General features: G+C 53.0%; 1 protein-coding gene across 11 annotated transcripts in view; it reads right to left on the reverse strand.

Annotated features, from left to right (window-relative positions):
- The window catches only part of DYSF (dysferlin), a 282,294-nt gene extending 267,082 nt beyond the window's left edge, over positions 1-15,212 (reverse strand). For 7 of the 11 annotated variants that reach the window (XM_039540939.1, XM_039540937.1, XM_039540933.1 and 4 more), the window contains exon 1: positions 81-174. In XM_039540939.1, the coding sequence (XP_039396873.1) occupies positions 81-174 (94 nt within the window). Of the gene's footprint in view, positions 1-80; positions 175-15,045 lie in introns of those variants that run through there. The other 4 variants (XM_039540940.1, XM_039540938.1, XM_039540935.1 and 1 more) reach the window with 1 other exon arrangement.
- Positions 15,213-15,939: the final 727 nt, after the last annotated feature.

The raw sequence follows: 15,939 nt of genomic DNA on the forward strand, positions 1-15,939 counted from the left end.
CCTCCCCTGTAAGTGGCCGTGGGGGTCGGGTCCCCCTGTCCCCCCCCCCCCGTGTAGCCGGGGGTCCCGGCGCCCCTCACCTCGGAAAGTCAGGCTGGCCACCGGGTCGCTCTGCTTGTCCCGCTTCTCCAGGTTGGGGAGGCTGGAGGCTCCGAGCAGCAGGCAGCGCAGCATGGCTCCGCCGGCCGGCCGGGGGCGCAGGACAGGGAGACCGAGCGCCGCTGCCGGGCGGGCAGCGAGGGGGCGCGGGCGGAGCAGCTGCGGCGCCGGCCCCGGGAGCGCCTCGGCGCGGCAGGTCCCGGCACCCTCAGCATCAGCGCCGCTTGGGCCGGCAGGGGGCGCTGCAGAGCCGTGGGCGGGCCCCGGGAGCGGGGCTCAGCAGCACCTGCTGCCCTCCACAGACCAGACCCGGGGCCACTTCACCGCCACCCGGATAGCGACCGGGGCCACCCCGGCTAGCGACCGGTCCGGCCACTTCACCGCCACCCGGCTAGCGACCGGGGCCACCCCAGCTAGCGACCGGGGCCACCCCGGATAGCGACCGGTCCGGCCACCGCGCGGCCACTTCACCGTCACCCCGGCTAGCGACCGGTCCGGCCACTTCACCGTCACCCGGGCTAGCAACTGGTCCGGCCACTTCACCGCCACCCTGGCTAGCAACTGGTCCGGCCAGCCAGCGGCCACTTCACTGCCACCCGGGCTAGCAACTGGTCCGGCCACTTCACCGCCACCCTGGCTAGCGACCGGCCCGGCCACTGCGCGGCCACTTCACCGTCACCCGGGCTAGCAACCGGTCCGGCCGGCCAGCAGCCACTTCACTGCCACCCGGGCTAGCAACTGGTCCGGCCACTTCACCATCACCCGGCTAGCAACCGGCCCGGCCACCCCACGGCCACTTCACCGCCACCCCGGCTAGCAACCGGTCCGGTCAGCCAGCAGCCACTTCACCGTCAGCCGGCTAGCGACCGGTCCGGCCACCCCGCAGTCACTTCACTGCCACCCCGGCTAGCGACCAGTCCAGCCACCCTGCGGCCACTTCACCGTCACCCCGGCTAGCGACTGGTCCAGCCAGCCAGTGCCTATTTAATTGCAACCCTGTCTAACTACATCCAACCAGCAACTATCTCCAGTCAGTGCAACGTTCTTTAGCAATCCAGCTGCCTGGGGCTAGCAATAATTGCAATCTGTGGGCCTGATTCTGCTCTTCCGTCTGTGCACGGAACTCCCATTGAAGCCAGTATGAGGTTCTGTGCATGGAAATCCTGCCGGATCTATCCCCTTGCTAGCCACAGTCCAACAGGCAGATTGCTTCACTAATTCCGGCTTTGAAGCTAACAGGGTGGACAAGCCGCTCAGGTCTCCGGACTTCTCCTTGTTTGATTTTCCTTTGGACAATTGAGCACAGAGCATTAAAGGACGGTAAAAGATGCACAATGGGGTGCAGGTGCCACCTAAGGAGGCAGTGAAAAGCCAAATGCTGATATAAGTCGTCTATTGACGGTATTTTTAAGGCACCCATCAATCCTTTTGATGTCTAAGCCCCGGTAAGTATTAATAATCCTTGGCCCATCTCTCCTCCGTCCCAGAACCAAAGAGCACTTTGCGAACAATAAAGCCTCTTCCCCAGGCGAGGCAGGCCCTGAGCCTGCCCCTTGGTGGAACGGAGCTGCTGGAAGGAAGCAAGCGTAGCATTCAGCTAGCCAGCGCCAGGTGTGCCAATGTCAAGGATGGAAGTGAAGATCTTCAGAGCTAAACTCCTGGGCTGCTACAGCCTGCACTGCTGGGACGGTACCATACTCCCCGCCTGTGGGTCAGGTGGGGTACACAGGTGACATTGACCGGTAGGTCACACAGACCAGGCCCCAGAGCCTCCATATACACCCGGAGGGTCGCTCCATGGCTCCAGACAGTCTTTTCACATGAATGAGAGATGCTAGGAAATAAAATATCTCCTGATTTCCCCTGGGAGCCTCTTGACCCAGCAAGGACTGTCGAGTGCTTTGCCTCAGATTGGGTGGCCGTGAGGAGTTAATGGGACGCAGTGCAAAGGAATCTGCTAAGCGACTAACCACATCTTTGGGATGAGAATGTTTCTAAGGGCTACCTGGCTCCCCCATTCCCACCTACTGGTTTCTTGATCTTCTTTAAAGGGTTGTGTTCAGCTCCTGGAAGAGAGAAGGGCAAGGAGGAGGAGCTGCCAATCCGGCCATGGAGGCAGCTATGTTGAAATGCACCAGCCAGACGTACAGTTCCCTAAATTATTGCTAACAAGGGATGGTGAAAAGCCTATAATCGAGCAAGGCTTGAATTGCTAAAACACAGCTCCGGGACACCCCCTGCTGGGCCAGCGAGGGGTGTGTATTCCTGGCAGGAGAAAACAATTATTCCTGTGTAGTAGCAGGATTTTGTGTTTGTATTTTATATCATTTAAAATGAAGAATAGAGACTAATAATATAGTATGTATTAAATGCATTGGTGTCTGCTTTGATTAGATTTTGCCAGCTGCTTTTTTTGAATAGTAAAAAGGAATGGCCTAATGGGCCATCAGCCAGCACCTGGCTCAAGGCAGTAACACATCCTCTAAGGCTCACCAGTTTGGTGTAGGTTTAGCATTTTAAAAGAAGTAAAGGCATGTGTGACGAGCCCTCTGCCCGCCCCTCTTCCTGGGGCCCACTGGCTGCCCCAATAAAGCTCAGAGAGGCTTCTCCTTCTGCAGCACCCATGGCTTTATTTACACAAGTTCTCCCACCACCAGTGATATACTATGTACAGAGCTTGCAGGCCTGACAATCTCCTCTCCTACATGAAGACTGACCTTCCCCTGGCCATTCCCCCCTCTTCTGGCTGCCAACCAGCCTTCATAGCCCTTGAACCCCCAGGCCCGCAGGTGCAGCCAGTTCTAATGGCCAGGCACCAGGCTTCTCCCCAGCCCCAATCTATTTCCCCTGATTGGGGCTGGCGGAGCAGGGCTAATTGGGTGCCTTGGCACCAGCCCCCTGCTACAGCGCGCCAGGATTGTTTGCTTCGGCATTGCAACGTGATGTTCCTGTTTAAAATGCTCTGTGTAAATCAGTCCTGGTTTGTGTGCGAATGAGGAACGTGGGGGTTAAGAGAGGAGTCTGAAGGCCATCGCTGAACCAGACGGTCTAGGAAGGAGCAGGAGACAGACGCAAGGACGCCAGGCGGCTGCAACACGCCCCATTGACATGTCAGAGGAGGGCAAATTAACGACTCTAAAAATGAGACCGGCACCTATCAATGGGGACAAAATAGCAGTGACCAAACCCAGCCTGAAATAACTCCCTAAGGGACATGTAGGGTACAAAGAACAATTCAAGAGAACAACCACTCGTCAAACAACAGTTGATTACAGCACCACGGTGCAAAACTCACTGGTCCCAATGAAGGAAAATCACTATATAAACAGGAGCCTTGCCAGGAAACTTTGGGTTTGTCGTGCCAAGGCTTCCCTGGAGCAGCGTGTCGCGACCGACGGAACCCGGCTCCTCCCTACTCGTGATTAACCTCGCTGGCCACTAGATTGATCCAGACTCTGGACTGGTATTATAAGATCGACTGGCGGGACAGTGTGTGTGTGTGGAGTGATTGAATGCATATGCTAATTGTTGTATCTTCAATAAACGCGGCATATTCCCATGTGCTTCTTATAAGCAGAACACCTGGAGCAAAATTCCCTCCAGTGCAAGTGATCTGTATGGACTAATCTGCCTGGATGCACCTCTCAAAAGTTAATTCTTTTACCCTCCTGTGGGGTAGGGATGTATTAATACTTGGATTGTAAGCTCCTCCAGGAAACGGGTGGTTGTTTTGTTCTGTGTTTGTACAGCACCTAGCGCAATGGAGCCCTGATCTACCACTGGCCAAATAAATAATTATTACTTTCCATTTACATATGGGGAAACTGAGGCAGGAAGTGATGTAGTACCATGGCCAATGCTACAGAGACTCTACAAGCTGGGAATTAAACTCATGAGTCCTAAGACTTAGCCAGAAGGCCATGCTTCCTCTCCAGTGTGGCCCTGAATGCTGACCTCCCATAGATCTCAAGCCAATAGGCCTGGCTCCCTCCAGCCAGTGATGCATGTAGCAGTCAGGGGAGGATTTTACAGGGGGTGGGTGAGATTCTCCCCAGTGCAGAGGGCCTAGGGAAGGGCTCACAATACATGGCTCTAACTCTCTAAAAATGGCACCAGCTAGGGACACAACTGTCCTCTCCAGCACACGCCAAGCCAACTTGCTACGTTTACAAGTCAAGAGAAGGCTTTTCTGGCTGCCGGCCCCACCAGGTCCCCTGGGGATCTGAGAGCCAAGAGGGGAGCCCCCCCCCCAGGAATGAAAGGTGAAGCAGGCCCTCAGTGCCACTTGCCCATGTCTCCTGCCTTCGGTGGCACAGCTGGAACAGCTAACTATGGTACGGCACCAGACAGAGAGAGAAGTTCTGCTCTTTACACCACAGTAAATCTGGAGTCACTCCACTGACTTCAGTGTGCCAGTGTAAACGAGAGCAGAACCTGGCCCAGTGGGCTAAATCTGCTTAGACAGGAACCGCAGCTCTGGTCAATGTGGAACTCTCTGTTATTAAGTTCTCTGCATCACTGAACCTTGCAAGTGGATTGAACACAGCAAAGCTCTTGGCCTGAATCCCACAGTCAGATCAAGGCAGATGCAAAGGTCTGACCCTGAAGATCCAACTGGGGTCAGGGCCGCCCCTCCATGCATGACTGCACAAGACCCAGCGTACTTTGCGCACAAAGTAACAATGCTTTTGGGGCACGCCGCAGAGGCACGCGGCCCCCACTAGCAGGATCAGGACCCTGTGTGGCAGGCCCTTGCAAGGAAAAGTGCAGAGGAGAAATGTTAAGTGTTGTTGGTCACATCATATTAGCTGGGAGTGCAGCGCACACTACACAGAAAGATCCTGGACTAACGCAAAAGCCACTAAACTGTTTTGTAGCATTTTTTGGCATCTTTATAATGAATGAAGGAGGCTTGAAAATTGGCTTTTGAATTTTTCAATTTCTGTTTGTTTTTTTACATTAGAAATTCAGGACTTATCTACACAGCTTTTCCCAGAAGACTCCATGGACAATTCGAGAATGAACAGTGTCGGTCATCGGACATAGCAAAGAAGTGAAACGTGATTCAACCTTGAATTATTTCACTAGGAAGGTGGTGAAGCACTGGAATGGGTTCCCTAGGGAGGTGGTGGAATCTCCTTCCTTAGAGGTTTTTAAGGTCAGGCTTGACAACGCCCTGGCTGGGACGATTTAGTTGGGGATTGGCCCTGCTTTGAGCAGGGGGCTGGACTAGATACCTCCTGAGGTCCCTTCCAACCCTGAGATTCTATGATTCTATGATTCAACCAAGCAGGAAAGCTAAATTTAAATCTTCAGGTTTAATTGTGTTTTGCATTTGTACTTTTTAGCTATTTTCCTCAAGAAAGGTTGATTCTCATTGGTTAATAACAGTGACAAGATACAGCAATTTCCTGCAATATCTTGGAGAAACCTTACTGAATTAAGTTTAAGTATCTTAGAAGTTCATTGTATTAAAAATGCAAAGGTTTCGTATTACTGTGGGATTCTGTGTAACATCTGTGACAGGAAGATGTGACTAATGTAACCCCTGGGAAGTGTGAGGAGATTGAAATGACTCTTTTGAACGAGAGTCAAGACGAGAAGGAACTTTTAGTCGAGTGGGTTTCCTAGGAAATACTTGGGCGAAGGGGAATGCAAATACACACCTCCAGACCCATACTTTTGGAACTGCCCGCAAAGGAGAAACCCACAGTCTACTAACTACTTATTCTCAGGATCAAAGACCCAGTGAAGGACAGACTTATTCCTGGGTGTGTTTGTTCTGAGCTCCCAGAAAGAAACAGAGAAGCAAAGGAAAAGAAATTAGAAACAACAGCAGGTAATGAAATTATTCTTTAAATTATTAAAAGTGTCTTGAAGGTTTCCTTTTAATTCTATCACACAACACAGAGCACAGCTTTGATGGAACACACAATGTGGCACTGAACCCAGCACTGGAGAATGCCATCGACTCACCTGTCACTTAACCACAGACAAATTAAATCAAGAGGAAGTCTACGTAAGTACTAAATATAATCATAACATGAGCAATATTTTTCTAAATAAGCTATAGACCTCAGGCTTTTGCTATCATGGAGCATGAGGGTTTGAAATATTGCAAGGTATTTCTTTCTAATCTTCTGGGTAGATCTGGGTAGATTTCTCATCAACACTTTTTTTGGCTTTTCTGTGCTATAGAAATCTTCATTCACTGGCTATTATTTGAAGACTGCACAGTCTGTTTGTGGGTTAGTTTTTTAATTCCTAGGTTTTGCTTGTTTGCAAAGGGGTGAAGCCGAACAGATCAGGACACGAACGACATTTTGTGATGTGCTGAAATAGCAACTATTTTCTGGAAAGAGCAATTATTAATACTGCTGCAATAATTTACATGCAAGGAGCTCTCTGACCCACAAAGGTTCATTTTTAACAAATCTTGGAAAACTGGGGAAATTCCAAAGGATTGGAAGACAGTCAGTGTAGGTCCAACAAAGGGAACTATAGACCGGTTACCCTGCCGTCGATCCCAGGTAAAATAATAGAACGGCTAATTCAGGATTCTATCAACAAAGAATGAGAGGCTAGAACTGTAATTAATGCCGGTCAGCACAGTATCAAGGAAGGTGGGTCTTGCTGAACAAACCTGTTGGGTTTTTTTATAACATGACAGGTCTGGTTGATAGCAACTGTGCCGATAGAGTATACGCGGGTTTCTCCAAGACATTTGACTTAGTACCATAGATTCATTGATTCCAGGGCCAAAACGGGACCACTGTTATCATCTAGTCTGACCCCCTGCACAGCACGGGCCACAGGACTCCCCTGAATTAATTCCTGCTTGAGCTAGGGATGATCTTATAGCAAAATATCCAGTCTTGATTTAAAAATTGCCTATGATGGAGGATCCCCCATGGCCCTTGGTAAGTCGTTCCAGTGGTTAATTACCCCCACTGCTAACGATGTGCACCCTTATTGCCAGTCTCAGTTTGTCTAGCTCCAACTTCAAGCCCGGTCACTCTGATTGAAATGTTTGCATGGTATGGAGTTAACAGGAAACACGCTGGAGGGATTAACAACCAGCTCACTGGTGGATCGCAGAATGTACCTGTTCATGGGGAAAGATCAAAGAGGGGAGCTGTTTCCAGAGGGGTCCCCAGGAACTGGTTTTTGGTCCAATGCTATTGGATATTTTTATCAACAACCCATGTCTGTCTACCACACGAGCAGGGAACTGAAGCAGGGCACAAGACCTCATGCTGGCTTTTTGCCTGGGCTGAAATCTCCCCGTGGCGCTTGGGCGAAGGAGACCCCAGCTTTCAGAGAGCTGCCGTTAGCGATACTGAATCCTCTTTACCTCCCAGTTCAGCCAGCCTGCTGTACCCCCCTCCTTACACCTCCCCCCCACAAGTTCCCTTCCCCATTCATCCTCCTCTAGTCACCCAGAGCCGAGGAAGATGATGAGAAACCCTTTGAACTGCAGCGTTGTGTAATTTTCCAGCAGGTGGCAACTGAGAAAGATTGTTTATACAACATGCACTTTTTCCATTAAGAATGTGCTGCAGGCTGGCTACACACCCCCAGGTGCTGCAGGCTGGCTGCACACCCCCAGGGGCGGCAGGAAGCATTGTCTAGTGGCTCGGGAGGAGAATGGGAGTCAGGATTTTCGCTATTGCCATTCCCTTGCTGTGTGATGTTGGGCAAATCGTTCCCCCTCTCTGGGCCTCAGTTTCCCCATCTGATCATACCGATCCACTCCACAGGCTTTATTAGTGAGGGTTAAATCATTAGTAGGGCCCTACCAAATTCACGGTCCATTTCGTTCAATTTTACAGCCGGAGGGTTTTTTAATTGATCAATTTCACTTTTTCAGCTCAAACACCTGAAATTTCACAGTGTTGTAACCGTGGGGCTCTCAACCCAAAAGGGACCCAGAGGTGGGTCTGAGCTCCTCCCCTCTCCGAGAGCGGCTGTGTAGGGGAAGGACAAGTCCTGTCCCTCACCAGCCCAGTTGGGACTCCCAGCTAGCTGTCTAGTGGCTCCCAGCAGCCTGGGGAGATCAGATTTCCCAGGGAAGGGCTTATTTCACGGTCCATGACACGTTTTTCAGTGGAATTGGTAGGGCCCTGATCATTAGTATTTACACAAGAGCCATGTAACTCGCACTAATATACTGTGGTTCTCTGTCCCCCTCTAGAGGATACACCACATATAGCGGTTCTGAGTCTCCAGTGTCTGCAATTAACAGATCTGGTCCGTCAGCTCAAACTATAGCGGCTTGTAGCATCTACACCTGAGTGCCCCAGGTTTGGTCCCCCCAGGCATCAGATACTTGAGAAAAGCAAAATTATTCATTTTCCTCATTATTAGTGTTGCAAAGTCCTTTGGTAAAAGGTAAATCAGCATTTGTAGTACTTGAATGCCAAGTGATATTCCCTACCCAAGAGTCAGCTGTACAGGGGGGCCATACAGCCAGGAAATCCCCTGCGGTTTCCACCAAGATCACAAGTATGAAAGTCCATTTTCCTGCAGCAGAGAGATCATTAGCCACAGAACCGTGCAGGTCAGAGCCTGGCACAGAGCCACGGAGTAGAGCCGCTCAACAACTTTCTGTGGATTCTTTGGGTTTTGATGGAAAATGGAGGGTTTTTTACTAAATGGACATTTTCAAAGAACAAACATTCGATTTTTGTCTAACTTGTTCACGTTTGGGGGGGGTGGTTAAATTGTTTATTTATTTTGCTAACAAAACTTGAGGGAATTTCAACCTTTTCCATTGTTTGACACACACACAAACATTTTCACTGTTTAATTTTTATTTTAAATCCTTGTCACTGATGTTTTTCATGGATGAAAACCCTGGTCCCTGACCAGCCTCACAGTGCAACCTTCTCAGGACCTGTGGCAGCAGCAAGAGAGGCCGGCTCACTCCAGGGGTAGGTGACTCCACCCTCTCCCCAGTGCATTCTGCACCTGGCTGGAAAGCGTCCGGATGCTGCTGGTTGTTTGTAGCCTATCCCGGCACCTGAGCTCAGCGTTGGCAGGCGCAGGCCAGAGGGGGGAATAAAAAGAGAAGGAGAGAAACTCAGACCGCGAGAGGGAGCGCACACAAGCAGAGTGTTCCTGGAGGCCGCAATCTCCAGCCTGATTTTTGGAAGCGCTGCCCGTGCACCTCTGAAACGGGCAGCCGCAAGTGCTCAGCACCTCTGAAACTCAGACTGTTCTGGTGCAAGAGACACACTTTGCAACAGCCCCAGGAAGAGCAGAGCGGGGCAGGATCTGTTAGCTCCCCCCGTCCCGCTCCTGGCCAGGGCAGAACTGTCCCCTGTTATGTGTTTGCTGCACTTGGGTTTCAAGCATCTCAGGTGATGAGTTCCCATCTGCTCCCCCTCGAGGCACGACTCCACACCCCACTGGCCGGAAGGCACTGCCGATATTCACTCTAAATTCACCCCTTCTCAGTTCCATGCCATTACTGCTCCAGTGGCTTCTGACGAGTGAAAATATCCCTTCTCTCCTTGGTGTTTGCCCCTGTCTGAGCCGTGGACGCTGGTCTCACATCCCCACCCCCTTTGGCGTGGCTCAGCCAATCCTTACAGATTCAGCTGGTCCAGGTTTGCCTCATCCCGACCCTCAGCCTCCTGGGATATCTTTATGGCTCGGCTGCGGGGGGATGATCTGGTGGTTAGCGCATTAGCCTGGTACTTTAAACACTGCCGTTCTATTCCCCGCACTGCTAGAGGTGGCCTGGGGGACCTTGTGCCAGTCGGTTGGTTTCTCCGTGACTCAGTTTCTCTAGGTGTACAACAGGGAGGGTACATATTGGGTTTCCCTACTTCACAGGGGCAGGGGGTGAGGATAAATACACGAACGCCTGCTGAGATACCCCAGTGACGGGCCGGGTCAGCCAGACAGCTCTGAACTCCCTCCGCTCGGTCAGGCTTTGTCTAAAGCCCGGATTCCAGGCACGGCTGCTGCACAGCCCAAGATGGCGCCGGCCCCTTCTTCTGCTGACTCATTTCATTGCAAACTCTTGGCCCATCTGCCACCACCTCGCAGCCCCAGGTCTCCGTCAGTGTCACTGCTTATCAGATTCCCCCTGAGCCGCTCCTGTGGGGCCTGCTCCCCTGCCCGGGGACTGGCTGCACTTTTCCAGCTTGAATCTCCTGGTTGTTTTCTGCTGGAGTCCCTGGTCTCTGCAGGCCCTTTGGGTTTATTTCTCTGTCCTCGGCCGCAGCTCCTCCCAGTGCAGCCTCAGCTGCACATTTTATCAAAGTGCCATTACTCCCTTTTCCAGATCCTCAGTGAAGCTGGTACCTAAGGCCACACCTAACCCCGGTTCACTGCCCTGCACTAGGCATCTTCCTCCAGCTCCGGACAACGCTGGCTGCCCAGCTCTCTGCTCACCGCCAGTTCTCAAAGCCACAGGCCGGGGCTCGGACCGAGACCCTGCCTCTCTTAGAGGATTTGCATGGGTAGAACGGCAGCCGTGCAATTAGGCCAGTACGGAAAGCAGGCTTTCCACTGTGCAATTTGCTCCAGTCAATGGCTGGATGAAGCCACGCTGGTATGTGCCTCGCGTTACATCAGTGCATCAGGCCACACGAGGGTCCTGAATCTCCATTTCTCTAAAGCAGCCAGGGCTGAAGGCACTTTGCAGTCGGTTTCTCATGTCGGAGTTCAGGAGGCAAATGGAGCCGGTCGGAACATTGCCGGGGGTGTCTGACTGGGTGAGGAAAAACTCTGCCGTGACTCACGCAAAGCAGAGACGTGCACCCGGGTCTCCAACCACCCCGGCCAGGGCTCTAACCACTAGGCCACCGCGTCCTGAATCAAACCCCTCCGCTTTTCTGTGAAATGGGGCCGTTTCAACGCAGATCAGTTGCCACGAAAACATTCAAAACATATTGGGTTTGCCCCAGTGTAGAACGACACCGCCCCTGAAATCCCGCTGGGCTCGCCATGGCCATACATCCCACACCCAGGCCCCTTTAGCATCCCTCTGGCGCAGCCAGGAGCCCTTCCTAAAGTGGGCGTCAGGGTCACTTCCCCCCACCTCCAGCCCCTTCGTACGAGGAGAGCCGTGCAAAGAGGCCTTAGTGTAAACGAGCAACCTCTAGCCGAAAGTGCAGCCTTGTGCCAGCAGCCACGAAGCACGGCCTCTAACGGGGAGTCACAGGTTCCAACAGCAGGAGACCGGGCGTTTTTCGGTCCCAGGCAGAGAGCTCTGCAGGGTGGAGCAGGCGTCGGTGCAGGACACCGACCTCTGCAGGAGACACCTGCAGCCCCTGGCAAGAAGAGCTTCCTGAACAGTAACGGGTGGGACGCAGTTAGTAAAACAAAGCTCATCTCCAAGTACCTGGATCCTTCCCTCCCTTCCTGCGACCACGAACCTGCGGGCCACTGGGAAGTCAACCTGCAAGGGCACTGCAGACATGCATTCCAGGCCTGTATGATATTGTACATTCCATGATGCGGTTCAACCCAAAGGATCCCAAGTGATTTGCAAGCAACCTGCGCTACACCTCATATCCCCGGGATCGCTTCTCCCATCACTGCTCAGATGTCCAGCCCCTGCTTAGCTGTAAGCTTTGGTCTGCCACTGAAGTGCAACTGTCTCTGGGGTGGAACACGCCATTACTATGCATCAGAAAGTGAAGAAAAGTCCTAGTGATGTTGCAGGGGAAATTTGGTACCAGAATATAGTTACCCAAAGTGTGTTGTGGTCAGGAAATCAAGACTTATGCTGCTACTCTTATGTAAGGTACCATAGGATCTGTAATGATCACAAGTGGCCAAGATCTCTGCTTTGTGTCTCCTCTAAGGAACTTAAATGGCTCCACTCCTGTAGGATGTGAACACCTCAGATCTTTAACTCCCAAGATCCCTATGTGGTAGGGCAGTGCCAGGGCCGGTGCAACCATTTAGGCGACCTAGGTGGTCGCCTAGGGTGCTAGGATTTGGGGGGCGCCATTTTCTTCGGGAGCGACCGCAGCGGCCGGATCTTCGACCACCCCCCGTCACCGCCGGCATTTAGGTGGAGGAAGCTTGGGCAGGGGAGTGCGGGGAGGGCCTCCTGCAGCAAGTAAGGGGGGGGCGGCACACAGGGGAACTCCCTGCCCCAGCTCACCCCTGCCCCGCCTCCTCCCCGAGAATGCTGTGGCTGCTTCACTTCTCCCGCCTCCCAGGCTTGCGGCGCCTAAGCTGATTGGCGCTGCAAGCCTGGGAGGCGGGAGAAGTGAATCAGTGACGGCGTGCTCGGGAGGAGGCGGGGCAGGGGTGAGCTGGGGCTGGGGGAGGGGTGCCTCAGGGCAGAGGGTGGGGGGTGGGGAGCTGCCACAAGGGAGGCGCCTTAGGGCAGAGGGGGGGAGCTGCTGCGGGGGAGGGGGTGCCTCAGGGCGGGGGGAGGGCGCAAGGTGGAAGTTTCGCCCAGGGCGTGAAACATCCTTGCACCGGCCCTGGGCAGTGCTAGAATTCCCATTGCACAGAGAGACTCAGGTCACACAGCGAGTCTGTACCGGAACCAGGACTTGAACCCAGGCTGGCACTAACCACTGCCACATCCTCCCTCCCTCCCTCCCTCCGAGATAACAGTGGCCCCTACAGCTAGGGTGACCAGATGTCCCGATTTTATAGGGACAGTCCCGATTTTTGGGTCTTTTTCTTCTATAGGCTCCTATTACCCCCCACCCCCTGTCCCTATTTTTCACAGTTGCTGTCTGGTCACCCTACCTCCAGCCTCACCTCCAGCCTTCCCTGCGGAGCGCTCCCCCCTAGCGCTGCGCTCAGCACGGGCGTGGAGGGGAGAGCGCCCCCTGCTGAGCACCCACGCTGCTCTCTGCGGCACATCGGTGTCCCTTCGAGCGCTCCCAACCGCGCACCGGCCTGGGCTATCCCTTCCCTGCTCAGCTGGAAGCTCTGAGGGGCTCCCCTCCCAGGCTGGGCTGGCTGCAGGACACAGAAAGGGCTTCGGGAGGGTTTTGCGAGCTGGCAGCTCAGCCCTGGAGCGCCACTAACGATTGCTGAGTCCTGAGGCGAGCAGGAAAGCAGGGAAAATGTGTCCCCGACACCCGCGAGCCGCCCGGGCCCCTCCTGTTCTAGGAGAACTAAAATAAATGTCCTGACTGAGGCACATTTCTCTTTGCAGGCAGACCGCTCCAAACGCCACAGCTGGGCCGTGGTTCAAGGCTGGGCTGCACAACAGGCCTGTGTCACTCAGCGCTCGGAGAGAAACAAGCACAGCAGGACGGAGTCCAGCACAGGCTCTGCCAGGCAAATGAAACAGACGGAGCTTCCCGAGTGCAGGGGAAGAGCAAGTCCTGTCCCTCCCCAGCAGCGCGGGGTAGATCAGACCCATTTCCACCTCCAGCAACCTCCTGCAGCTGCCAGAAGCTCTGGGGGTGCTGCCTTCAGAGCCCAGCTCTCCACACCCACAGCATCCTCCCTCCGAGGGGCTCAAAGCACTTTGCAAATGTTAGCATGGTCTCCCAGCCCCCGTGTGAGGTGGGGGAAATCTCTCCCAATTCACAGAAGGGAAACTGAGGCACACAGACAGTGGAATGACCTGCTTGTGGTCACAAAGTGAGTCACTTGCAGAGCTGAAAGATAAAAGCCAGGTCCCCATCTCCCATGCTTTAACCACTCAGCTATGCCTTCTATCTAATCGCTCGCGGGCTCTCTCTCCCTCTGCAATCCTGCCAGGAAATCTCCCACGTGTGCTTTGCTGTAGTGAGTCAAACTCACTAGGAGTGAAATTCACCCCCATGCTGGGGCCCTGTCCCCACTTAAGACCCTGGTGGAACCTATCTGGCTGCGGGATCTGTGGGCAAAGTCAGCCTCCCCCATCAGAATCGAGTGGATCAGTTCTCAGGAGCAGAGACTTTTCACTGAGCCGCAGAGAGGGGGTTATAAATAGCATGAAATGATCAGGAGGCTTTACCAGCTGCTGTTTTCTTGCACCGTCATAGACTCGGTTCTCACAGAGAAGCTGTGACGGTGGGGCCAGGCAGAGGCCTGGCGAGAAAGCTCAGGAGCACAGTGGGAATAAGTGGGCTGAGGCGCAGGGCAAGTTGAATGCAACATGGGAAGACCCAGAATGATTTTAGACATGTAGGCCCCCTCAGTGCACTCAAGGGTTAAAAAAAGAGCTGCAGTAACTTGATCTGGAAACCACAGGCGTGTGTCTCTGCAGCCTGGAAAAATCCCCAGGATAGACCTTTAGCTCAAAGCCCAGGATTTTCACTCCCTGTTAGGGCATGATCCCAAGAGGTGCTGAGTTCTCACTGAAGCCAACAGAAGCACTCAGCACCTCAAGCTTAGAGACACAATATGCTACAGCTAGAGAACAGAGTGAACCCCCATCTAAGCCACAGGCGCCCGGGAGAACCTCCATCCATCAATCAGCTCCAATATGTATCTGTCACAGGACACAACCTTAATTCTTCCATGCCCAGAAACCTGCCTCCAGGTTCTGCTCTCAGACACACCCATGCCTCTGCTAACCTCCATGGATTTACTCCAGTGTAACAGCAGAACCTGGCCCCACGGTTCTGCTCCCCTCTCTGCCCCAGAACGAGCCTCCTTGGGCAATTTGGGCTGCTTTTCTGTGCCTCGATTTCCCATCTGTAAAATGGGGCAATGGCACCAGAGGGGTTTGGGTGCCTTCATTCATCCGTGCTTACAGAGGGCCTGGGGAGCCCTGGGTGGGCGGGGACCGAGAATGACCAGAAAGAAGAGGCGACATTATTCTTCTGTCCAACAATAAAACTTCCCCCTTCGGTTTAAATGCTTGTCTCCTCCCAAGGGAAGCGGGAGGGGAGAGGTTCTGTGTTATTCCCCAGCTGGCAGTGCCAGCTGCAGGCTGCAGAGTGCTCCTCCCTGCTTTGCCCACTCAATCCCTTCCTCCCTTCCATGGTGTCTTCCTCCCTCCTGCGAACGCCGGGCTCTTACCTTCAAACACCACAGAACAGTACGAGTCGCTGATGTCTGTATCCGGCGTCTGGACATTTTCGGCATGGAGAATGAAAACCCTGAGCATTCCTTCAGCCGGGGATGGGCTTGCCTGCTTCCCTCCGGGATGGCTTATGTCCCTGCAGCCAGCCCTGTCTCCCTTCTGCTCCCTCAGCCATATGAGCAGCTGGCACATTTATACTTGTCAGACAGACAGCGAAGCAGCTCTTAAAGGGGAAGGGACCCATTGGAATTCAGAGTGTATAAAAAAGGACCCTCCTGGACAGAGGAGATGCTAATCAGAAACTGTTGTTAGTTCAATAAACTCTTTGGGGCAGGGGCTGTGTCTGCCTTGGGGGGCTTATTGGGGTTCCCAATTTTGGTTGGACACATTCCTGGAGGTTTCAGCCTATGGTATAATCTTTAATTAAAGCAGCGGCTCTCAACCTTTCCAGACGACTGTACCCCCTTTCAGGAGGCTGATTTGTCTTGCGCGGCCCCAAGTTTCACCTCACTTAAAAACGACTTGCTTACAAAATCAGACATCAAAATACAAGTGTGTCAGCCTGAAAAATTGCCGACTTTCTCATTTTTACCATAAATTATCAAATAAACCAGTTGGAATGTACATATTGTACTTACATGTCAGTGTATCATGTAGAGAGCAGTATAAACACATCCTTGTCTGTATGAAATTTTAGTTTGTACTGACTTCACTGGTGCTTTTGATGTAGCCTGTTGTAAAACTAGGCAAATCTCTAGATGAGTTGATGTACCCACTGGGAGAGCTCTGCCTGCCCCCGGGGGTACAGGTACTCCTGGTTGAGAATCACTGAATTAAAGGTTAATCTTTAATTCCTGGAGACTCCAGGACAATCCTGGAGGGTTGGCAGC

This window comes from Mauremys reevesii, linkage group 5 (assembly GCF_016161935.1).
Source record: "Mauremys reevesii isolate NIE-2019 linkage group 5, ASM1616193v1, whole genome shotgun sequence".
NCBI lineage: Eukaryota > Metazoa > Chordata > Testudines > Geoemydidae > Mauremys > Mauremys reevesii.